Source organism: Mytilus edulis, chromosome 3, assembly GCF_963676685.1.
Source record: "Mytilus edulis chromosome 3, xbMytEdul2.2, whole genome shotgun sequence".
Taxonomy (NCBI): domain Eukaryota; kingdom Metazoa; phylum Mollusca; class Bivalvia; order Mytilida; family Mytilidae; genus Mytilus; species Mytilus edulis.
Window position 1 is genome coordinate 103,444,874 of NC_092346.1, and position 27,653 is coordinate 103,472,526.

The window sequence follows — 27,653 nt, forward strand, 5'->3', positions numbered from 1 at the left end:
CGCATTAACCCTTCAAGGACCTCTGATGAAATACAGGAAACCAAGGCATTGTTGTCTATTTTGATATGCTCCCTTGTATAAAGTATATCAACATGTGACAACTGATAAAAATTGTCTCTTCACTTACCCTAATCATTTGAATAATGTAGTGCAGGTAAGGAGATTAAATGAACTGTGTCAGATATTTTAATATATGGAGTATAGAATACACTGAACAAGTTGTGTTTATTTAAATGATGTGTTTACCGACCCTAAACAGTAAAATTATATAGCTTTGATATCAGCCAAAATAACTCAAATACAGGTAAGAAGTCTTATAACATTTGCATCATTTCGTTTATATTTTAAAATGTTAATGAATAATTTGAATGGGGATAACTGACAATGAGACAGCAACTTAACAAAACAAAAGTACTATAATTAGACATAAATATGTCCCAATACAGTCTCCAATAAAAGACAAGAGAACATACTCTATTGCAAGTTATTAAAATAGTTCTAAGTTTAAATAGATTCTCTGGCATTAACCCACAATCATTAACTGGATTTTATCTAATAGAACATATTCAGCTATAGATCAATTGACCCACGGGGAAAATATCAAAATGTATAAAAATATTTATAGATAGTTTAACAGAGAATGATTCGACATTAGCGTAACATTGCCAATTTCATATTTAATCAAACAAAAACCACTTTCAAATTACATTAATATGAAAGTGGATTAATTAGTCCTTATTATTATCTTTATTATCATTTTCTGCTTATTTAACATTAGATTTCATTTTTTTTCTTTTTCAGAACAATTATACATTTCCTTATGAAGATGGAATTCCCAGTTTTAGGCCTTTTTACTTTGATTATTTGTTTAACATTCCTATCAGCTGCAGGAGAGGAAGAAGAAATGGACAAGTTAACGATAGAACCAGCTGTTATAGCTAAAAAAGTTGGTGAATCAGCAGAATTTGTGTGCTCAAATAACTCTGCAATCAATTCCGATATCGTGTGGATGTATACCAATGAAACCCTCATTCCACAAGTCAGAGCTAATATTAGCATTGTTACAGAAAATACTTTACACATCGAGTCAGCTGTGGAAACTGATGGAGGAGAATACATCTGTACAACTAAAATGAGAGAATTTAATGCCACTGCTGAGCTCAAAGTTTACACCATGCCAACATATTTCACGGAAGGGATGATTGTCATAGGAATTAATGCAGCTTTGCTAGTTATATTTTTCATGTGTTTTGCATATCATACAGTGAAAAATCGTAGACATAATGCTAAACTTAAAAGAAATGCTTTATAGTTGGATGTTTCCATCAATGCAACTTTTACTGGCATCATGCAATTATAGTACACCTTACTCATAACTTTCTTCAAAGAACTGTCAAAGAAATAGCATTTACTTATACTAAATTACATTCTTCACTATAAAATATATAATTTCTGAAAAAGGATTCAGCCATTCATGTGGAAAAAAAAATATCACATTAATCTCTGTGATGTAAGCTTGTATAACTCATCTGTAAAGAATGTATTATCCATTGATGTATAAACATCATTTTATGGTGTCATTATATATCATAAATTATCAGGTGGTTCTCAGTCTTGTGGTCAATTTTATAAATTATTTGATAATTTCCGTATCTCTTTAAATTTGTAATTTTAACATAGAGTAAAATACATGTTAATCTACTAATGACTTCTCTTCCAATGATTCATTTATTTCAAACACAATTCATCAAATTTTATTAAAGCGACCTCTTGCTTTTAAATGAGGTGTAGACAGGGAGAAAATGTCATGGAATGTTGAAAGAATAATATTAAAATATTAATGGTAGAAGAAATGTTCAAATCGCTCATACTATTTTCTTTTAATATTTCATTGGAAAATTTTATTAAAATATTAAAGAAATAAATTGAAATAACCTGTTTATGCTTTTACAATTTTACAACTGTTCTTCTAATGGAATTTGAAAAGATCACTGATGATAACCGATGTAGCTCAGTAGTTCTAGGTGACTACACAAGATATGGTTTTTGATTTTTATGTTTTTTTCTGAAAGTTTTTTTTCCACAATAAGTTTAACAATACATTGTACAAACAAGAATGTGTCAATAGTACACGGATGCCCCACTCGCACTATCATTTTCTGTGTTTAGTGGACCGTGAAATTTGGGTAAAAACTCTTATTTGGCATTTAAATTAGAAAGATATATCACAGGGAACATGTATACTAAGTTTCAAGTTGATTGGACTTCAATGAAAAAATACCTTGACCAAAAACTTTAACCTGAAATTTGCACTATCATTTTCTATGTTCAGTGAACCGTGACATTGGGATCAAAACACTAATTTGACATTAAAATTAGAAAGATCATATCATATGGCACATGTGTACTGAGTTTCAAGTTGATTGGACTTCAAATTCATCAAAAACTACCTTTACCCAAAACTTAAACCTGAAGCGGGACGAACGGACGGAAGGACAGACAGACAGAAGGACGAACGAACAGACGCACAGACCAGAAAACATATGTATTTGTATATTTCACTGAGTATAGTTTTCCTCTGACATGCATCTACTTAAAAATATGTAAACAGGAAATATAATTTCCTTGTTCATTCTCAACAAGCTAGGTAAGATAAGCTTTATTTATTAATTTATATAATTTGTTTATGTAAAATTGAGAAAGGAAATGGGAAATGTGTCAAAGCAACAACACATACTAGTACTATCAGTGGCAGACCTAGGGGGTGGGGTGAGATCAAGGGGGTTGGAACTTGGACCCCCATTCTTTTTTTATGAACAATGCATTTGAATGGGGACATATAGTTGGAACACCCCTTTATCTTTGGTAAGGATCCTCTCCCCCTTTATTAATGGCTGGATCCGCCCATAAATATTTTAGACATCAGGTCTGGTTCAACTATTTCAAAATACTTTCTGAGGATTTGACAGCATACATTTTTTTTTTTAAATCATAATAAAAATTGGTCCTTCTCTGATATTTTTTGTAATATACAAGTGGAAAAAAAACCTGCATAATTTTTATTGACTGACCTTACACTCGTGTACAATGAATATCAATATAAACATTTTGTACAGATTTTCATCTTCATGCATGTCATTTTATCATGGTTTGAATGCTTATTTGAAAGAAAAATTATCATTCTAACATCAATGTTATCTGTTCAAATCTGGTTTACATTTATCATGATTATATTAAACAGAAATAAAGATATATATTTAAATAGGTTAGGTGGTTGTTTTTATTAATGCACCTATGAGTAGCTTCAGGGTATAGAGTTATTTTAGAGTGAACTTCTTATGTATGTGCAATCACTTCAGCTCTGATTAGGAAGTTAAAAAGCGGCAGCTTTGGCCTGTGTCAGTCTCTAGGCCATGAGCATACAGTACATTATGAAGAAAGTTATTCATCATTTAAACTTTAGGCCATGAGCATACAGTACATTATGGAGAAAGTTATTCATCATTTAAACTTTAGGCCATGAGCATACAGTACATTATGAAGAAAGTTATTCACCTTTCAAACTTTAGGCCATGAGCATACAGTACATTATGAAGAAAGTTATTCATCATTTAAACTTTAGGCCATGAGCATACAGTACATTATGGAGAAAGTTATTCATCATTTAAACTTTAGGCCATGAGCATACAGTACATTATGGAGAAAGTTATTCATCATTTAAACTTTAGGCCATGAGCATACAGTACATTATGAAGAAAGTTATTCATCATTTAAACTTTAGGCCATGAGCATACAGTACATTATGGAGAAAGTTATTCATCATTTAAACTTTAGGCCATGAGCATACAGTACATTATGAAGAAAGTTATTCACCTTTCAAACTTTAGGCCATGAGCATACAGTACATTATGAAGAAAGTTATTCAAGTAACAGTTTTGCCAGCATACCTTAAATATACCTTATTAACAACTAAAGATGATTTACCTATCAGCCTTCAAATAAGACTTTTTCACTAACAAGATTAAAATACAGCAAACGTTTCATGCAACCAAACTTCAGGTGACCCACTTGAGAGAATATTTTGAGAATATGCATGAAATATTTACCACCTAATGTAAAGCATCCAAAACAAACATCTACATGTGACTGAGACTAATTTTCAAGTGTACCAAGAGTGTATACCCCCAATGAAAAGGGGACCATAGATTACTTCTTACTTCTTACAAAAACCAACAAGCTACAATGCAATACAACACAAACTCTACAATAATATTACTATCAAGTTATTAACAATTTAATCTGGTCATCCATCCTGTCTTTACCTATATATTAGCATAGAGTCAAGCTTGTCTCAGATTTCTTATGACATCTCTACACTACTTCCATTGGATGTGTATTGAACGAATTTTAGCATGGAAATATAGTCTCTTTATTTATTAAAATTGTGCTTTGAACTAGCTTTCAATAACTGTGAGTACTCTTAGAACGATACTATCATAGATAGATATAGGAAGATGTGGTATGAGTGCCAATGAGACAACTCTCCATCCAAGTAATAATTTATAAAAGTAAATCATTATAGGTCAAGGTACAGCCTTCAACACGGAGCCTAGGCTCACACCGAACAGCAAGCTATAAAGGGCCCCCAAAAAATACTAATGTAAAACCATTCAAACAGGAAAACCAATGATCTTATCTATATAAAAACAAGAAACGAGAAAAACTTATGAACGCGTAAACAGACGACAATCACTGTACATCAGATTCCTAACTTAGGACAGGTGCAAACATTTGCAGTGGGATTAAACTTTTAATGGTACCAAACCTTCTTCCTTTTCTAAAACATTAGTATAACATCACAACATAGAAAGACAAACTATAAAATATCAATTGGAAGGCTTAACTCAATCAAAGCAATTATCCACTTTGTTAGTCGTATATTAACCTATTTGATAAGTGAAGCCCTTATTAAATATGTTTGTCTTGTTTGAACTTGATTTGATATCTTTTACTATACATTGAGATTTTTTTTTGGCACAGGAATAAGAATATGTGTTATGATTGCCAATGAGACAATTTTTCATCTAATTCACAATGTAATAAAAGTCAAAGAAAGGCGGTCAACACGGAGCATTGTCTCACACCAAACAGCAAGCTATAAAAGGCCCAAAATGACTAGTGTAAAACAATTCAAACCAGAAAAACCAACTGTTTATTATATATAAAACACAAGAAACAAGACAATTTATGAACCCTATCATCAAACGACAACCATTGAACAACAGGCTCCTGACTTAGGACAGGTGCATGTGCGAGCCATAAAAGTGTCCTGTGAAATAGATAATAACATATAGCTTTTGTAAATATCACAAACCATATCAATCCTCAACCAATATAATCCCTCAAGCAGAGCGCTGGGATTATATTGGTGTCACAGGTTGATATGTATGTGACCTAAAAAAAACAACATATGATATTCTTTATTTATTACATGATCATACATACCAGTAGTCGATATAATTTAAAAAAAATGTAAATATGAAATGTTGAATAAATCATCAGTAAAACTATGTTTATGTCTTAATAATATACATTTCAAAGGCTTTTTGCAAACCAGACTTTGTGTAGGTTTGCTCACAATTGTGCTTAATAAAATTAATTAAGTAGTGACCTAGGACCCCTGCATCTAAATACATTTTTCTAAATCAAAAATGATTTCATTTAAATATCAAAAAGTAAAATCCCAAAAATACTAAACTCCTAGGAAAATTCAATCAGAAAGTCCCTAATCACATGGCAAAATCGAATGACAAAAACAACCTCTCACTTGTACGACAAAACATCAATAAGAACTTAAATACATGTGAGTAGAGAACCAATACAAAGAGGGATAACTCTAATTATTATTTTTTCCTTGCTGACTTGGAAACAAAAAGGCTCTCAAATTGACAGAAAAACATATATTTCTGGAAAAAATTACTTTTGCAAAACTGAACCCCTAAATTGGATAAAAAAAATGATTTTATGTAGGGTTCAGAAATGGAAAGGCCTTAATCAATCTAAGTATCATTGTTTACTTCTTAAAGGTCTACAACTCAACAATGATATAAGATGAAATTGTGATAATTATTCTTGATCTTAATTTAGTCACAGGAAACAACTTTACTAAATTTTGAAAGATTTCTTCAAGGTGTCTTCAAGTTATTGCACAGACACTGTTTGTCAGCAGCCTGCCCACCATACATTACCAAATTAATTAACGAAATTTTACTTTGGAAAACTGGTTTCAGAAAATAAAAAAGGTGCTCCGCAGGGCTCAACTTTATACGACCGCAGAGGTCGAACCCTGAACAGTTTGGGCAAGCATAGACACAACATTCAAGTTTGATACAGCTCTGAATTTGGATTGTGATTAGTTGACACAGCATAGGTTTCTGACACAGAATGAATGTGGTTTAATGAACCTAAAACAATTTTTTTGCTTTTGAGCAATACACTATTTTGTTAAATATTAATCCCCTCACACAATAACTACTCATTTTAATACATCATAAAATATTAAAATATAAAATGACATACAGTCATGATTAAAATTATTATTAATTAAAGTAGTAACTTCTAACATTTCTAAATATATATTTACAGCTAATCATCTCAAGACAATCATCATTTCTTAATACATAATTTTTAAGCAGTATAAGGGAGGTCATCAAACATATATATAACAGTATTCTTTAAACAGAATTGGCTTACCTCCCTTACATTGCTATTGTCCTTTGACCAGAAAAACCCTTGTTTTCCCCCTTTTTTGCCATTAATTGCTAAATGATTTGAGTCTTAACCCCCATAACCATCCCTTTGTAGTATGGACACTTGTGGTATAATTTCAGAGAGATTTATACACTTAAACACAAGTTATTGACTGGAAACTACAAAAATGCTTATTTGGGCCCCTTTTTTTGGTCCCAAATTCCTAAATCATTGGGACCATAACCCCAAAAATCAGTTCAAATCTTCTACCTGTGGTATAAAATATTGTGGTACAAATTCTGAGCAATTGACATACTTATACACAAGTTGATATCTTTAGTGTAGAAAAATGCTTTTTTGGGCCCCTAATTTCAAAATAGTTGGGACCATGATCGCCAATATCAATCCCAACCTTCCTTTAGTTGTATTGAACCTTCTTATTAAATTTCATAGAGATTCATTCACTTAAACTAAAGTTATAATCTGGACAGGAAATGTGTCTTCGGACGACGCAGACAATGAAGACAACGACACAGATGATGACAACATCATACCATTACACGAACGCAAAGAAAATTTGCAGTCGTATAAAAAATTGCTTTGTGAGCTCAGCTGGATACAACCCCAGAGGTCCAACCCTGAACTGTTGGGACTAAAACAGTTACAATATTCGCACTTGATACAGGTCTGAATTTGGATTGTAATTAAAAATTTGACAAGTAATAGGTTTCTGACACAGAACAACTGTAGTCAAAGAACTTGAATTGGTTATGTGATTTCAATTTATATTCATTTTTTTACTTTTGAGCAATACACTATGCTGTCGGGAATTGAACCCCCTCCCCCCAAACTTTATTTTTATTTATTTGTTATTTTCTTGTAAATTGACAGCTAATCATCTCAAGACAATACAACATTTCTTTATACATAATCCAAATGTAGTGTAAGGGAGGTAATCAAAACATATAATTGTGTTGGGATTACCTCTCTTCCACTGCTTTTAAATTATGTTTTATACTGAAATCATTGTCCATTAACCAGGACACTCTTGTTTTTCCCCCTAATTCCTGAACAGTTTTAGCCAAAACCAAAAAAAGCCAATTTTTACCATCCCTTTTTGGTATGGAAACTTGTGGTATAATTTCGAGAGATCCATGACCATTCCATAATGTATTGTCTGAAAACTAAAATCAAAGAGCTGAAAGCTCTGAGAAAAATGACGCCACTGTCTCTAATATTGGGATATTTTTTATGCAAGTCTTGATTTTCACATACCGTAATTAGTTTAAAGGGGCATTAGCTACGAGATATATAAAAAATCTAAAGTTTAATTTTTTTTGTTCAATCAATAATGAAAGTGAAATAGTGAAATAACAATTCGCTTTTTGCAGCCAAAAAGGTTCAATTTTGTCAAATTACGCTAAGAAACATTGATAATTAGTTATTCACTTGCAAGTGAATGAGTCGACCTCTTTAATTAAAATCAGTATTCATGTGAACTTCAATTTAGCCCCTAGCTAGAGATTGACAATGCATGCATTGTACGTGTACTGGTTATTTAAAGAAAAAGAATGTCAACAATAAAAGTGAAACTACGGTAAATCATTTGATTACTAATTCGATGCACATAAAATCATTCTTATACGGTTAAAAGCAATGAGAAACATCTATTTTTAATCTATAAAATAAAATCAAACAGACCTATAAAAATCCAATTGCACGTGTTGGTTTAATCTATTCACATCTTTATTTATGTTTACATCGCTTATATGGTCATCTGAGGTCAAATCGATAGTTAATTAGATGGCGTCTGGACTAAAATACACACGAAACGAACCTTTATATTATCTACCCCATGCTCTGTAAACTGTTTATTTTAGACTTTTCATCATAGTTAGATAAATGTTTTACATTACTGTAAATCAAATATGAGAATTTTAGTCAAATCAGTGACCTTGAATTTGACAGCTAGTGCCCCTTTAACAATGCAACATGTCTCGTAAGCATATAATTGATATTTGTATATGTGTGTGTGTGTGTGTGTGTGAAGTGAAGATGACAACTGGCTGGTTCTTTTTTTAAGACAAATGAATAGGTCAAGACTATCTGAATTGTACAAATAAATACCGTAGAAAGGCTTGTATATTTCTCACTGGTACATTGTCCGAAACCCCCTTCTCCCACAAAATTTTAGGTAAATAATCTTTTTGTTACTGCAAGGAGGTTACTGTTATCAAAGGTCTAATGAAACTCCGGTAATTTCAAAGAATTCTAGTCATACCGGCACCTGGACAAATCAGCACCCGGTATAGTCAAATTGGCACCTGGTTAAATCGACACCTGATATAGTCAATTCGTCACCCATGTTAAATATATATTTTTAACAGTATTTTAAGCAAAAAGAGTAAAAATAAGAAAGGGGTTGCCAGAATTTTTTTCAGTATTTAAGCATAAAGAGTTAAATACCTAAGGAAGGGATTGTCCAAAAATATTAACTTTCACATTTTTGGGGGTTCATGTACATTTTGTATATATTTATTTTTCTCAACTAAATGTGTATTTTTAATCATATATATGAGGTATTGGATATATTTTATGCATTTTTTAACCAGTTGAGCATTTAACAGGATTGTTGGTTTAATGCTGTTTAAACTTTCCTGAAAAAAACCACCTTAAATTTGCTAATTATTTGGCATGAAAGTTTGATTTATTGAAAGGGACTCATAGTTAGTTTTACATTTTATTTTTCTAATTGTCTCATTGTTAAAACAACAGCTTGGGTAAGGGCTTCGTTGTTTACCTTTATACACAACAACATATTAACTATGTACTTGGTAAAAGTTATTAATTAATTGAATAGAAAATATTATTGGATGCCGAATTGACTTCAATTAGGTGCCGATTTGACTAGATGCCGATTTAACCAGGTTTGACTTGTACATTTCGTTTGCGGTATTTTCTTGAGAAATCCGGTCTTCCATCATCAAACAGAAGTAGAAACTGCTTGAAAATGATTCTAGAACGCTTCATGACTGTTAAAACAAGTTTAATTCACTTAAAAAACAATTTTGAAACTTGCAATGTTTAAACAGTAAGTTTAAAAAGCATGTGTTAAAGAAGGAATTAACCGGTGAGAGTCGAAATCCATACATGACAGATATCCAGTGTTTTCCATTCGGCATTTAAGCCGGGTGTGCCGACCACCTTCTTTTGAAAGCCGACCACCTTTCGAATTTAGGAGGTGGTCGGCTTTTTTTCAATTCCGGATTTTTTTCGGTTCCGTACCGTTAAAATTTGAATACTAATCGCGCCTTGCTGATTTGTTTTCATTGACAAAGATGGCGTCCAATCGTCAAATTTCAATGTTTTCATTTATAAATCGGGGTAAAAAGAAAGGCGATGATGATAAAGAAAATACCAGACCAAATAAATTAAATAAAATTGATAGTAATGTTGAAGTTGTGGAAATTGAACAAAAATCAACCAAACAGCGAAAAAAAGACACGCAAGTGAAGACAAATATGAGCAAGACTTCAAATGGCTTATTGTCACAGAGGAAGGATACTACTGTTCTATGGGCCAAAAATACAGCACAAAAGCAAGAGACAGGACATAAAATTGTAAATGAAAGAAGAGAGAAAAGAGATAAATTGTTGAAAAAAATCAAATCAAAGAATATTTGACAATTAATATGACTACTTCTATTTATGTTTGTTCAACTCCATAAAATGTGAATATTATACTTATCTTTATTTTTGTGACCCCCACGTGCACCCACAGGAAATAAAACAAAAACGGTTGAACATTAAAAAAAAACACACCCGGTTGTAAGTGATTTTTTTAAAACACCCACCTTCCCTTAGAGAAAAAAGGAAAACACTGATATCACTATAATACGACTTTGAAAGTAAAACAGTTACATCCTTTTGTAAAACAGTCTTTAATATACCCATCACATTAATGTTTGAAGGGTCTCAAGCTTATACAAACCATATAAGTCGGTATGAAACACCAAAACGGAATGAACAATAACCGATTACATTTTGTAGTTTACAAATTCTAAGCTGGTTTACGGTCGTCTTTTTTACTATGTTTGGATCATTTCAATCTAGCAGATACCAGTTCATTTCAAATGCATTGAAAAGAAATGAGAAATTTGTAATGAAAGGTTTAGTTTTTATATTTATCAGTTTTAATTTGATATTAAATAGAAATAACTTATTAATATGGATGAGTTAAAATTATTAGTTTGAAAAATGATGAGAGCGCCCTCTACAATATCAATAACAAAGATGGCGGAACGTAAACAAACCGCCTCGCCGCGAAATTGAACTTCTTCTCTTATTTATTGTTATTGTACTCTATAGTCCGCACCCCCTCTGGAAATCCAATTTTGGAGAATTAAACCGCGGACTATACAAGCCTTTCTATGGACAGGTCAACATTTTGTTGTAAATAAAATAAAGTATGTAAACTGGTTCCCATCCAACTACAACACTTTGTTCGAGTGTAGAGGAATACAAGCAGATACCAGTTAGTTTGTAAAATAGTAAATATGAAACAGAGTGCGGTAGGCGGAGGCAATATTCGACTTCCTGTTGTTTTGGTCAATGGTATTGGAACAATGCCACTGACGCGTCATTTTCCAAAAATGCTTATTTGGGCCTTTTTTTGCCCCTAATTCATAAACTGTTAGGACCATAACCCCCCAAATCAATCCCAACCTTCCTTTTGTGGTCATAAACCTTGTGTTTAAATTTCATAGATTTCTATTTACTTATACTAAAGTTATTGTGCAAAACCAAATGTCTGCTGACGACGAAAACGTGATACCAACATATGACTGTGAAATTAATTTTGTGGTCATATGAATTTTTTTTTTAAAGTACTTAACTCCAAGTAAAATTCAAAACAGATGGTCCCTTAACAAATAATATTTTTATTTAAGGTCTAGATACAGACTAAATACTGTATTATAATCTAAATCTGCATTTATCAAGATCCAGATAAAAAAGAATTTCTAAATGTATTGATATGTCTATAGATCTATAAGTAAATATATTTAACATTAACAAGAAATATCCACATATTTTGTAAAATAGGAAGTTGTAATCAAACATAAATAAAAACATGTACTTATGAATAATATTTGCAAGATTTTTTCTTTTATTTCTTGACTCAGCAAATAGATATCAAGTCATCTTAATACTAGGTATGTCCCATGTGACCTAAAAACTGATTGGTTAATTAATCATCAGAATCTTACCTCTCACTTTATTCAGCAGCGCTTCATTTTTCTGATTTCTGAAAATAAAATAGATATTGGTTATATACATTTTTTTAAGAATAGTGATAGAAAAGCTATAGCACTCAAAATCAATTCCTTTTGGAGATTTTGTTCAGATCTCAACCCTTGACTTTTGAAAACAGTATTATGTTAAAAACACAGACTATTGTATATAAAAAAAATTAAAAGTTTATTTTTTGTTCAATCATTAATAAAAGTGAAATATTGAAATAATAATTTGCTTTAAGCAGCAAGTATGGTTAAATTTTGTCCAAATAAGCTAGGAAATATTGATCATGAATTATTCACTTGCAAGTGAATAATTAGACCTCATTGCATCTGTATTCATGTGAACTGCAATTTAACCTCTTAGCTAGAGATAGATTACACATGAATCGTGGGTGATCAGTTATTCAAAGGAAAAGAATGACAACATTGAAAGTGAAATAAAGGTAAATCATTTGATTGACTGATTCCATACACAAAAAAATCATTCTTATGCATCTAAAAACGATGACATATATTTTTTAATCTATAATATGAAATTAAATAGACCTAGAAAAATCCAATTGCACGAGTTCACTCAATCTTTTTATATCTATATTTATGTTTATATCCCTTATATGGCCAAAATGTCTTCAGAGGTCCTTATACAAGAACTATTTCTTAATTCAGGGAAGGGATAACAGATCCCAACCATATGAGAATAAATTCAAATGACAGTCTATTACAACATTTTGTTAACTTTGTTGGGTTGTTTGCTCAAACATTGTAATCAAGATTGACGACTAAATTAAATGGAGAGGTCAATGATTTGTATTGTAATATATAGTATATAGTATACCCATTGAATTTAAGGAGACCTGAGGGTACAAAAATTTAAACAAAAATTTAAAAAAAAAGTTCATTACAAATTTTATTTATAACTTTATCAGTTGTACGTCTATCATATGGAACAAAAATCAAGAAAATCAATTCGTTTTAGCCCCAGATGACATTTAAAATGTATATGTCATTGAAAAAGCTCCAAATTATCTCCCTTTGGTGCAAAAATGTCATTTTTTTGCATTAATATTGAAATATCTTTTTTAACTCATCGATGACCTATTTTTTTTATCACTTTTTTCTACTCAAACTTAACTATTGTAAAATTAAGGCAATATCTGTAATTTAGTTCTTTTTTAATTTCGATATTTCCTCTATTTCTCCTATTAGTTCAACAGAAAAAAAGTAACTATACAAAAATGTATGCTTCTTTCATAGGCAGATTGTGAGCTAAAAAGAATGGTGACCCCATTTTTAAAATTTTATTTTTCTATTTAGTATATGATAAAGTTCATATATAGAAAAATAAAGCGAAATCCTACATTAAAAAAAAAAGATTTATACCCGCGAGCCCCCTTAAGTGTCAATCTTGATTATAATGTCTGATCAAACAGCCAAATAAAGTTTGCACACAATGCATTTAAACTATGGATTTGCATGCTTTACTATTTTAACTGTAAATTCTTTTTAAAATAAGAATTAAATTTCTGGAATAAAACCAATTATTTAAATTACATTGTTTCCAAGTTCTGCATTTTCTTCTGGTTTTCTTTTTTTAATACATCATATCTGTCTTTGTAAGTGGATGTCTCTCTACTCATTTCTTCATACTGTCGTAGTGTCAACTGAAATTTTAAAACTAAAATCTTACACAGTATCGGTCTTAAATGTTTGATCCATGTCGAACCTCAATCTTTCCCTGTTTTCTAAATATTCGCTACATAGTGCAATTTGACTTTTGCACAATCTGTAATGTTTACTTGAATTCTATTTTGCATGGAACAATATGTATGAATAGAACTCTAAGGGCATTGCAGGAGACATATAGAAGCTTAAAAGTGTTTTTATTAAAAGAATTTAGACAAAGGTGTCACTTTTTACATTTAAAGTCAAACTAAATGTGAAAACTTTATGGTAGATGATTAAAATAGTGTTTTATACTTTTTGCAGATCTTTTATACATTCTTGTTTTTCATTTATGCTTTGAATTCCAAAATAGGCTGGCAAAAAAACCCAGACATTCCCATTATTATTTTTTAAACAAATTATCATATAAAGTATATACCAAGATTTTATGTATGCAATCAACAAACAAAATATAACGAATCTGTACATTTTCACCACAAAAAGATAAACTGATTAAAAGACAAAGAGGAAAAGAATTTATTTTCACCCTCACTGCATTGTGATAGAATAATTATATGCAATTACGTGAAAATAAAACTTCCCTTTTTATTTTTAGCATTGAGATGACTTTTACTCTAATTGATTCAAGTCTCAATACTTTTTGAATTTATTCTACAAATTACCAAAATAAAATTCCTGCATATTAGCAGTATATTCTAAGTATGAGTGTTGTATAATTTATATGATTATTACCATGCTAACCTTTGCAAATGACTACCTACCTCTAATCCAGCCTGCCGATCTCTCAAGGACTGTACTTCCTGTAATTTCTGTTTATTGTCAGCGTCTAGGATGGTCTTGGCCTGAAGAAGAAAAAACAAAACTATTAATTAAAAGTTACATTACCTATGTATTCATTACAACTAATGTGGTTTTGTTTTGAATGATAATGCAGTGACATCTTGATAAAAGTACTTTTCTGTGGATTCATTATTATTTGTTGGATACCAATTTTTTTGGGTTTTGTGGGTACAGGTTAACCCTGAATTCAAAAATTCAACGAATAGCATATTTTCAATAGGCTTTGCAGGCAGAGATTGGCAAAACCACGAAATCAAATATCCACGAAAATGCAAGTTTTAAAGCAATCCACGAAAATTGATACCCACGAAAAATAAATGAATCCACAGTATTCCATGCTTTAGATTTGACACAAATACTATATGTATTCATATCAATGTATCAATGAATTTTTAATTTCAATAAGGCATATTTAAGTATTTCTAATAAATAATTATACAAAGAAGGTGGCATTCAGGAATTTATCTTGAAATTCTGTATTCAGATATAAACTTTATTTAAATGATTCCCAGCAATCAGTCTATATCTTGTGATAATTCCCACATAAAGAATATTTGCATACTGACCTTTCTCAATGGTTCCAGTTGTTGAAGAGTAGATCCCAGCTGTGTATTCAAAGTTTCTGATTCCCTGAAAATTTAAAAGGATTTGTATTCAAAAAAATATTTTCATAAATTGAAAGTTAATTAAGCTATTAATTACCAAATTGAAATAAAAAGCAAACAGTTTGAACTTGGAGCATTTCCTCTGAAAACCTTTTTTTGACTTTTTTTTTTTTATTGTATATACACATGTACATTAAAATATGTTTGTTTCAAATGTTATCTAAATACTTAGAGAATAACTTATCGAAGAATTCAAATAGAGAAAAATATTTAAGGAGTGACTGAACAACACATTAATTCACGAATGCACAAAGCGCATGAGTTAATTATCAGTGTTGTTCGGTCACGAGTTGAATATTTCTTTATATTTGAATTCTTTGATTAGTTATTCTTTTTATTACATTGGCAAATGACTTTTTTTAATGAAATTAATGTAGAAATTCATTGTAAGGAACTGTATCTTTTTCTACGCATTCACAATTTGTTTTGATCCGACGTCTTGACAACATCTATTGTTGTATGACGCAGTGTTTTCCATTCGGCATTTAAGCCGGGTGTGCCGACCACCTTCTTTTCAAAGCCGACCACCTTTCCATTTTAGGAGGTGGTCGGCTTTTTTTCAAATTCCGGATTTTTTTCGGTTCCGCACCGTAAAAATTTAAATACTAATCGCGCCTAGCAGATTTGTTTTCATTGACAAAAATGGCGGATCGTGATCAAATTTCAATGTTTTCTTTTATTAATCGGGGGAATGGAAAGGCAGATGACGATGGTGATAAGGAAAATTCTAAGCCATATAAGTCAACTAAAACGGATAGTTGAATTGAAATTGTTGAAATTGAAAAAAAGTATCAAAACAACAGAAAAGGCACACAGGCGATCGCGAAGATAAACAGGTTGGGAACAATCCCCAAATGAGGGATATCCCTTAAATGAGGGACTGTCCCTCAGGCAAGGGGTCATATTACTGTTGAAGAAAAGAAAAACTTAGTTTTTTTAACTTAAAAGGGGGAAAATCGTTTTATTTGGAACAACTTTTCTGAAAGAGTGTCACATTATTTTTAATGTCCATAATGATAAAAAGGCCAGAAACAAATATGTGCTCATTTGTTTCTCTTTAAATGTATCCCTCATAAAAGGGTTAGTCATTACATTGAGAGGTTACCCCTCATTTGAGGGGTGGTGATAAATATGAACAGGACTTTAAATGGCTAATTGTCACAGAAGGATATTACTGTTCTGTGTGCCAAAATTACAGCACTATTTTAAAGTGAGGAACAGGACAGAAACTTGGTTTCGATAGGCCATGCATTCGCAGGAGGGAGTCCTGCAAAAGCCATTATGATCTGCTATCCGAGATGCACAAAACTAATTTGTCAAATCATTTAATGAAAGGCTAGCAGTGATAGCAGAAGAATGGTTCAATTCCATTAAATGTGAATACAATACTTATCCTTCTAGTTGTGACCCCAACCCACAGTAGGTTGAAAATATCAAAAAAATAACCCGGTTGCAAGTGTTTTTTTCAAAACACCCACCTTACCTTAGTGAAAAAAGGAGAACACTGATGACGTCAGAGTAATGAAATAACCACGATTATTTCACATGCAAAATTATTGGTTTTTATGTAATTCATTTCAACCAATGTAATAAATGTCAGTTTTCTGAAATTTTTTTTTTTTATCAATACTCACCTTTGAAGATCTTCATATTTCTTGAAGAAATCTTCATGTCTCTTGTTTTGCACGTCATAATGTATCTTGTTAAGGAAACTTTCATTTAAAAATAATCACAGTTGACAACAAATTTAAACGAGATAAATAGTGGAGTTCTAAGAGTACATGTACCTTATAAATTGATTCAGAGCAAATAACACTTACTCGTCTTTAATTAATTAAGATACACAGGTGCTTAAAGCCTTTGGCACATAGAACAGGTTATTTTCATCAAATTTTGTCACTAGGTTTGTGCATAAATATTTCTGACTATATTGTAAAAGTTCCCAAATTCCATGATTACCTAATTAAGAAGCGGTTTCTGTTCTTACTTTTTCTACATGTGTGTGAGATCCTTCAATAGGTTCAAATATACAAAAAGAGTATCAAATCTATTAGAATTATACTTTTATGAAAAAGTACCAAATTACCCATAATCAAAAATACCCTCTTTTATTTTCATGTAAAATTTCAGTTTAAACATTCAGAATGACCTACTTTCAAATTTAATGTGTGTTTTACAGACAAATTAAATGGTATGAACTGTTGCAAAATTATACTCTTGCTTAAATTTTAAAAGAAAAGAACTATATATACCAAACATAGTGGAAATAGAAAACTGAAACTAGATAAGCACATAATAAACTTTGTATCAATTTATAGAAGCTATTTGTAATTGGTAAGAACAAAAGAATAAAGTGCAACAAAACTTCATCAATGTAATGTAAATAATCATACATGTAACTGGCAACTAGGAAGTAAAAAAGTAAGGGATCTGAAAATGTGTCACAGGATATACAATGTAGCTTACAAATATAAAGATTTCATTTGAGGGATAGAGTAAAACCAGTATATCATGCCAGTTACAGATCATAATGTAAATATCAAAAGGATATCATCACACTTAGACTTGTACTTCTTTATCAGCAAACTGAAGTAGAAAAATAAATATTTGTTAATGATTTCCTCATATGCTACTTGAATACAAATTACAGTAAGTTTTTGTAACAAAATCCCCCATACATAAGCTGCTGCTGCTGGTTAAGTCTTAATAAAGACATAACAGATACATATTTATGTGTCAGCACCAAGTCAGTGGTTGTCATATATGTGACTGTCATAGGTCATCTCTAAATATTTTTTGTTATTTGATAAATTTAGTGTTGATCTTCTTGGTTACTAATCTTATTTGTTCATTGCTTTTATGGACTAAAGATGACTAGAGATTGAAATATAGTTAAGATGCCTTTCTAATATTGATAAAAACGGTATTGTATGTTGCCCTCTTTATATATTTTTTTTCTATTCTGTTATTGCTGTCTCCTTGTCATACAACCCACATCTCTCTTTATTGATAAATATAATAAACAGTCAAATGACAGGAATAAGAGTAAAAAAATAAATCAGTTGCTTATAATCTGTAATTCTGCATGTATTATATTTGTTTATTGTTTGTTTATGCATAACATTTTTAATTTATACATGTATATATATATATATATATATGTTTTTCCTTCAAATTGCATTACTTTATTAATTGATGTCTCAAGTGAATGCAATTTTTCATCAGTTTTTACATTTGTACTCTGTAAATAAAGCTTATCTAAATCTTGTATTTAAGACAGATCGAGGTGTTGAACTTACTCTGTAGATATAATCTTCTTTTTAAGAGTGCTGTAATTCAAGGCATGTTCATCTTGCAATTTCTTTAATTCCTGTAAGAACAAATGAAAATATTAGACAGTGTGAATTTAATGTAAAAAGTGTAGTACAGTCAATGCACATGTACAAATGTTTGTATATATCTCTGAAGAATTTTGGAGAGTATCCTGGCATTGACCTGAAGAAATGTTATATAAGCATCTATATATAAATTCAAAGATAACAGCATCAGGGTAAAATTAAACCTAAGAAATTATTTTTTATTGAATAAGGATAAAAGTTATACTTTTTCAAGCGCAAGATTCTGATTTTGAGACAATCGATAAACATCTTTGATTCTTTGTGGTTCCTCCTTACTCAATTAAGATGATGAGTATGAAGTACATTTGTACTGAAGTAATAAAATGCTTTGTAGGATCTTAATTGAAAAAACAAAGGATATGCACCATACACGTAGCCAGGGGGGTTCGGACGAACCCCCTCTTGAAAACAAATAAGCACTGTTAAAGTTAATGTTTTGTTCGAATTGTGACTAGTCCAGTTTGTGAGTCCAAATACCCCCCCCCCCCCCTGGAAATTCCTAGCTACGGGCCTGTGTACAAAGTATAATAATAAGCATCACTGAGCATGATAAGTATCCATCTGTAAGGGGAGTAAGTTTCCTACAGACTTTGTATTCTGTCACCCAAGTTCTGTGGTATTGGATGACCTACATAACTACATTAAAGGGAAAATTCGCAAAAAAAATAAAATTTGATATTATGTTTATCCTAAATAAATAAGCATATTCCCAAAATATTAAAGGTTTATTCGTCTAGATAAGTGAGTTATTAGATTTTTAAAATCGACTCTCAATTCTCGGGAAGACGCCATCTTGAAAACTAATGACCACGGATATCTAATTACCACAAAGTCCTAGTATCCAGCATGACATGTCTGATAAATGAGTGTTCAAATGACTTGTCAAGCTGATGGATGTTCTACCCGACCAAGTAATGGAAGAAGTCTACATAGTTTCCAAAATCATCAAATCAAGTAATGGTTCACTAAGATTGATAAGAATATTTCAAAAAATAAATCTTAATTTTTTTAGAGGGTTAAATATTCAGCGTACAATGGTGAAGTCAGGTTGAAAAGCTGTAAATGACAAAAGATCGTACATTCCCCATTTCCATTCTCAGTTTTATTGGTTTTAGCTCGTCACTAAATTTACATTTTCGGCACCGAGATGCAGTTTTAAGTATTATATAGGACTTATGCTATAATAATGTAAAAGTAGTCGCAATAAAGTGAGAAAAAAAAGTCCGGAGATACTTATTGTGGAGGAATTATAAACTGAGATTTATCTTTGTTGTAAAAGTTTTTTTAAATGCTTTTTTCTAACGTATATTTTTAGATTATTTTGGGTTTTGATCTAACTTGACCAACGTTCAAAAACTTGTCTTCTTATAATCAGCTTGGCTTAATACCGGTAATTACCGGGTATTGTAAAAATGACATATTCGGGTATTCTAACGGTTGACTTCCTGGCAGGCTTGTTTAATTTAATACACAATGGACAAGGTCAATGAATCACGTGCGTGATTTCGAGTGAACCAGGTGTGCTCAGGTAAAACTTATAAAATATACCATACCAATATAAAACTGTCGGTGATATACATACAGCCTGTGTACAAAATCTAACAAAATTTAAGAGTGGTTATAAGAATAGATATAGACCAAATCTCCATGTTATCTAAATTAAATTTTACTTTTATTTATATTTCAGCACCTATTCTTCCGTTTTATTGGTCCCGTTATTTTTAATCAGTTCGTCCCGTTTATACCCTCACATATCTGACTTCATTTTCACTCTAGAAAACAGTGCTATATTTCAAAATGAACGCCGTTTTTTTTTTTTATAATTGTTCATTCATTTTACATGTGAAACAAGAATATCAATTAGGAAACTTCGGACTATACAAATGCAGAATATACTGTGACGGTTTGCGTTCGTCTAACGAGATAATAGCAATGAAGAAAAAAAAACTGTCATGTAAAAAACAAGCACGCTCAAATCAAAATATAAAAAAAATATGTGAGTAAAAATTAACTGGATCAGAAAAATTAACAACCTTTGATCTCGAGTGTACTGGTAATAAATTTATTTGTTTTTATAGTATAGCTTCTTCCATTATCCAAATGATACTGAATTTATATTATTTCATAAGATTAACCCTTCCGACCTCACTAGAATCTGAGACTATGTGTTATAGTGGTATCAGCTAAAATCTAATGCCAATTATAACGCTAGAAGTAAAAATGTAATACAGGTACACTTTTCATTTTGTCATGGCTTTCAAATGTCTAAATTTAAGTGTTCCCGTACATTTTTTGCCTAAGGGACGACATCAAAAGATCGATGTAGGATAAAAAACTTAAATCAAATAGTTTGGGGGTGGGGGGGTCAACATTGCTGCAAGTTTTGTTAATCTAAAATCGATTTTACATATATCCCTATTGGTCAATCAATTTTTCCCAAATTAAGTTAAGAGGGGGGGTGTGGGGGTCAGTGAAAAAACTATGTGAATTAAGTTTTGTATCCTTCATTGAACTTTTGATGTCGTCCCTAAGTTAGGACAATTAAAATGCTTGTGTAAAACTAGTTTTATTTTCCCTTTTAAAAAAATATAAATAAATGATAAGAGTGTATATCATTTCATTCCGACAACTAAATTTAATTTCCAGACTTTAACCGGTTCATTTCTTAGTTTAGTAACTTCTTTGGATTCAAATAAAATAATAGCACCAAATAAAATTACATTATTCCACGGCGATTCACTTGTATTTGTCAACACCTTTAAAATGTATTTTAAATTTGTGTATTAAACTTGACCTCCTGTCGTATAACCCACTGATCCGAATAGACAGTCACACCTGGCACGGTGTGCCCTAGAGGCCAAGCTAATTACCGATCTGCAAATAACATTTCACCTTTATACAGGTCTTTCACGAGTATTGTCGGAGAATAATACACACATCGCATAAATGAAGTCAAAGCGTAGATAGTAAAAGGTCAATAAGCGTAAACCTATATATTGTCTTAACAGTTAAAGTTATATACTTTAATTTATTCACTTTATCAGTCTCAAAAAGTATAAATCTAAGCAAATAAAAATAATTATAATAATTTCTTGTGCTGTCTACAAAAATAAATCGAAATATATACGGTAAATATAGAAATTTTTCTCATGAATGTGTGCAACTGCACGACTGTGCGTTTTATTTTCTTATTATCGGATGGTTATTAGATATAGCATTTGTCATCGGCACGCTTACGATAACGGTAAAATATGATTAAAAACCAAGACTTTTAATGATTGTATTTTAAATCCCGGCATGCAAAAACCAGGAGAAAACGTCACGACCTACAGGAAGTAGTTAATATTTTTTCATTAATTATTGAATTTCTCCTTTATTACTGCACATATAGCGATAAAACTTTGTGAATATATATATTATGTCATAATGAACATATTTAAACCATAAGTAAAAAATCGCGAATTTTCCCTTTAATATACAAAATGTATAAACATCCATAACAAAAAAATCATTATATGCACAGCAAATCTAATCAAAAGCCTTAGCATGCTTAGTGGAAGTCAGCATGTCACAAAACAAGAACATTTATAAGCTCTTATAACTGACAAAAAACAAAGTGTAAAGGAACCACACTGCTGTTTTTCAATCAGGGGGTATAGTCTTTGACAAATAAATTTACCTGTTTAAGACTTTTACACTGATCACACCATATATGATTTTCTTGCAAATCAAAATCCTGAAATCCCAATGGCTGAGATAAACCAAGATCTGACGAAGACCTGTGATTATCATTCTCCATTCTTCTTAATAACACCAAATATTTCACTGTCTTTACATCAAGTTACATGCAAGCTAGAACTGCTCAGTACCCTTCGATGCCTGTGTGGTACCATGAGGAAGAAAAAGGGTAATTTTCTACGTTCAGTATGAATCTGAAAATGTATCCTTATTTTTTTTTTCACATGTAATTAAATTTGCATATGATGTAACCTTTTCATAAATAGTTTGTGGTTTTTCCACGTGAGGGAAACGTTTAAGAGTTCTTTCTGAAAAGGAAACAGGTTCTACGAGAAGTCAAGCTTTTCTATACGTAATGAATGATAGATTCGGAGGATGACAATGGTTGTCAGTACAAGATAAGACTGTTTTCCTTGATCCCACCAGAATAATGTAAACATTTCGTCTGTAAATCGTCCTTTTCCACACCGGAAATATCAATATTTTATAAGGTGTGTATAAAAGAAAGAATGAATAAAAGAAAGATTTATTTTCAATCTAAAATCAATATTTCTTTCACAATTTTTATGTAGGTTCTAAATCGTTTAATTAAGTCAATCATTAACCAATCACATTAAAATTGAGATGTACAAATGAATGACTTTTTTAAAAGATACTCCCAAGAGAATCCGTCTCAAGTCATTTCGTCCCACGTTGATTCGGTCCCAAGTTGATTCGACCTCATAGTCATAATGGTGAATAATATATTGTTCGTGGTCTATAAACTGGACCCCTGTTGTGTTCACTTATTAATACACGGTGCGAAGCTATAGATAGAACGGCGGACTAGTTAATGTGGTCTGGTGGTTAAGACCGAACCAATGACAAATCGCCCCACTTTTTAACCATCTCGCCCCACTCTTGAGTAACAGTTAATATTTATAACATTGATAAAACCATGTCAAGAAATTGCCTCCGTTGAAATTCTGCAAATATCCCATTGAGAAAATTACATGCATGATTAATATTGACCATTTGGTATATGACCGTGTTCTAAGCGACACATACATAAAGGTCATAAATCAATTTGTTGAATGAAATTAAATTTGTATCTACTAATGGGTGCAGTAGGAGGTCCACCGGAATTTTTAGCTAGGATTTCTTGGCATGTTTTTTGTTTTATTCAAACATCACACATAATGTTCTATGCATTAGGCGAAAAAGATAATCCTGGAAGCCTTTTTGATGACAAATTATAAAGGTAAAAAAAAACGAATTGCAAATGGGGACAATTTTGTGTTTCAGCGGATTCCAACACCATACAATAAAAAGCTGATGAATGGATTATATCGTAACCACTATAAAGTAATAAACCTGCAAATTTTCTTTTCATGGCCACAAGTTTTTACATTTTTATGAGGCAAGATTGTTTAAAACACTATTTTTCAAACTTTCAAAAATCTGTGCTATTCAATCATTTCGGATGAATACATAGTTTTCCACAAATATTTTAAAATGGTATTTACTAGTTTTTGTTGATGTTTAATGGCAATGATATGTTTTATTTTTTCGTTGAATTGTGGCACTGGCTACGGTTACATGGAAATGTAACAATAATAAAAATATTATTGTTACATTGGAGACTAATTGCCGGAATGCAAAGTTGGGTAAGGAACCGATTAATTACGAATGTAACAATAATTATTGAGGCTACGGTTACATTGCGTTTTTGTTACATGAAAAACAGCAATGTACGCTAGATTTATAAAACTTAAATCTTCTATAGTTTTTTTTGCTTAATTCTTTCATATGTACTAAATAATACTTGTAATAATGATAAATAATAATATTATTATTCAACAAAAAAGCGAACAAAACTTTTATGTGACATCAAGTAAAAGAAATGTATGAAGGCTCTAATTATTTTAGATTTTAACTTTTATAAATCTAAAGTATATATTTAAATACTGAAATAGCAAATAAGTCTTACTAAAATGTTCTAGATTTTAACTGTTAAAGTTTTCAAGTAATATAACACCGAAATCGTAAATATATGGTGTGTACTGTCTGCATGGGATGCCAAGCTAACTAGTACACTCTATAATATCTTCAAATCAAGAGCAATATCCAATATAGTCTGTTCAGTCTGCATGGGATGCCAAGCTAACTTGTATCGGTCTATCAAGAAGTGCGTGATTTATACTTTTAATGATAGCCTTGGCAGGGCACTTATAGTTTTATTTAATAAGCTGTAAATAACATTTTTAGCATAATATAGTGGTGAACGCTATTGCCGCAATAGTTCTGTGTACATTTCTTATCGTGATATTGTATTTGCAACTTGTGCTGTGTACATTTTTATTGTGATACAAGTGGTGAACATTAGCTGCATACATTTTTACCGTGATATCGTGTTGATTCTTATTACCGCAATTGTGATGTGTACATAATATTTTTAACTTATTATCGTCGTAATATTTTAAGACTTTTAAAATATTTCTTTTAGTCGTACATATTTTTATTGTAAATATAAAGATATCCGCAATCTCGGTGTGTAAATTAAATTGCTCATCCGATAAGTGGAGTGCTCCGATTAAACGGAGGTGAATACCTGTACAGAACAGAATGGTGTTTAATAGGTTTTAATGTTCTTAAAGATACTACTTCAGATAAGCAGTGCCAAAGGCGAAAAATATAGTTCAATGGTTTGTTGTTGGAACTCGGGCTGAGAAAAGTGTTTTAAGTATTTAACTGCTTGTATGTACTGTAAATATAAAATACATGTTTTTAAATTTTATTATTTAGTAAAAATTACTAGTCCTATAGTAGAGTCATAGTACATTGCTGTTTTTCATTTAACAATAACGCAATGTAACCGTAGCCTCAATAATTATTGTCACATTCGTAATTAATTAGGTCCTTACCCAACCATGCATTCCGGTATTTAGTCTCCAATGTAAGTTATGTGAGTTCGTGGTCTAGTGGTCCTTAATTTTAAGACCGATGGCTACAGTGCTGAAGGTCCCGAGTTCGATTCTCACTCGGGGTGCTAAAAATATCAGCACATCAGAAGGGTAATTTTCACCCTCTCACACACATCTCTGGTACCCAGACCGGAGTTTAAAAAACTAGAATGGGTACTTTGGGTGCCTCGGTTGGTCAAAGTTGTCCCTTACTTTGACCTGGAGATCAATCTTCTGATATCTCTCTGGTTTGTCTGTTTCCACCGAGTGGCCCGGTGGTTCTCTCCGTATACTTCGGCTTCCTTCACCATAATAACAGTCTGCCCGGTGTCCTAGCACTCCCTTTGTGTTGGGTGGGGATTGATTGTCCTTGTAAAAATAATTGTCGTATAAACATACGTTAGTGACACATCTCCATTAATCCCGTTAGGGAGTGTACATGGATGCCACTGTACCCTCGCAGCTTTCGAGGGGTTCTTCGGATATCGGAGGCATTTACCAGTACATACATACATACATACATATCATTTGACAAATATGATAAACCTAAGGGACCTACCATTTGATTTTTAGGGGGGGGGACTAGAATACATATCCTTGTTTAACACCACAGTTTGATTCAAATGATGGGCTAAGACCATTAGAAAATTTAATTCTACATTTTGTATTAGAGTACATTGAAAATATTATATTAAAAATATGTTTTGGTACATTACTTTGAAGTAGTTTATGAAATTACATTATTATTTAGAGGCCTTTTATACCATACTATGTGGAATGGGCTTTGCTCATTGTTGAAGGCTGTACGGTGACCTATAGCTGTTAATTTCTGTGTCATTTTGGTTTCTTGTAGACAGGTGTCAGAATTAAGAAACTGAATGGGTCTATCAATGCCCATGCTACGTCAATCTTTAAAGACCCAAATGTTGCAAAACACCTATCCTACCTCCATGACAAATATGTTGTTGTCCCCGCAGATAAAGCCCCAAGCAACATCGTTTTTGTATGTACAAGAGTGCACACGCTGAAATGTCTCGCCTTCTATACTAATCATTGATATTATGTTGATAGTCCTAAGTATAAAGCTAAGCTTTAATACAACTGTCACATAAACTTAACATTAACCAAGATAACTAAACAAAGACCAATGAACCTTGAAAATGAGGTCAAGGTCAGATGAACCATGCCAGGCAGACATGTACAGCTAACAATGCTTCTATACAACATATATAGTTGACCTATTACTTATAGGTTAAGAAAAATAGACCAAAACACAAAAACTTAACACTGTGCAATGAACCGTGAAAATAAGGTCACGGTCAAATAAAACCTGCGCAACTAACATAAAGATCATAAAATATTTCCATACACCAAATATAGATGACCTATGGCATATAGTATTAGATAAAAAGACCAAAACTCAAAAACTTAACTTTGACCACTGAACCATGAAAATGAGGTCAAGGTCACATGACATCTGCCCGCTAGATAGGTACACCTTACAATCATTCCATACAACAAATATAGTAGACCTATTGCATATACTATGAGAAAAACAGACCAAAACACAAAAATTTAACTATAACCACTGAACCATGAAAATGAGGTCAAGGTCAGATGACACCTGCCAGTTGGACATGTACACCTTACAGTCCTTCCATACACCGAATATACTAGCCCTATTGCTTGTAGTATCTGAGATATGGACTTGACCACCAAAACTTAACCTTGTTCACTGATCCATGAAATGAGGTCGAGGTCAAGTGAAAACTGTCTGGCAGACATGAGGACCTTTCAAGGTACGCACATATCAAATATAGTTATCCTATTACTTATAATAAGAGAGAATTCAACATTACAAAAAATCTGAACTTTTTTTTCAAGTGGTCACTGAACCATGAAAATGAGGTCAAGGACATTGGACATGTGAGTGACGGAAACTTCGTAACATGAGGCATCTATATACAAAGTATGAAGCATCCAGGTCTTCCACCTTCTAAAATATAAAGCTTTGAAGAAGTTAGCTAACACCGCCGCCGCCGCCGTAGCCGCCGCCGGATCACTATCCCTATGTCGAGCTTTCTGCAACAAAAGTTGCAGGCTCGACAAAAACTCATTACATTAACTGCTTGATAAACGAATTAGGTATTGACAATTCACTTGGAAACTCAACATATACACTCACGACACTTACCAAAGAGGAAATCCTGGATAATCATAGGTCTGTTCTGTGTTCCTTTGGAATATCAACCAAAGATGAAGAACTGGATCTGCCATCACTGTATTGGATACCTAAACTACATAAGTGTCCTTACAAACAACGGTATATTGCTGGGTCTTC

General features: G+C 31.8%; 1 protein-coding gene and 1 long non-coding RNA gene across 2 annotated transcripts in view; one reads left to right on the top strand and one right to left on the bottom strand.

The window, feature by feature from the left end:
• Positions 1-22,639, bottom strand: part of LOC139518059 (putative autophagy-related protein 11) — a 45,490-nt gene extending 22,851 nt beyond the window's left edge. Inside the window, exons 1-8 of the mRNA XM_071309717.1 lie at positions 22,312-22,639; positions 18,534-18,604; positions 17,784-17,820; positions 16,869-16,927; positions 15,136-15,199; positions 14,491-14,571; positions 13,598-13,707; positions 12,017-12,054 (exon numbers count right to left, since the gene is read on the bottom strand). Coding sequence (XP_071165818.1) covers positions 12,017-12,054; positions 13,598-13,707; positions 14,491-14,571; positions 15,136-15,199; positions 16,869-16,927; positions 17,784-17,820; positions 18,534-18,604; positions 22,312-22,431 — 580 coding nt within the window. The 5' untranslated portion in view covers positions 22,432-22,639. The remainder of the gene's footprint in view (positions 1-12,016; positions 12,055-13,597; positions 13,708-14,490; positions 14,572-15,135; positions 15,200-16,868; positions 16,928-17,783; positions 17,821-18,533; positions 18,605-22,311) is intronic.
• Positions 63-3,265, top strand: LOC139518060 (uncharacterized). The gene is made up of 2 exons (XR_011663277.1): positions 63-304; positions 802-3,265. It is a non-coding gene; the product is annotated as an uncharacterized lncRNA (long non-coding RNA).
• Positions 22,640-27,653: the final 5,014 nt, after the last annotated feature.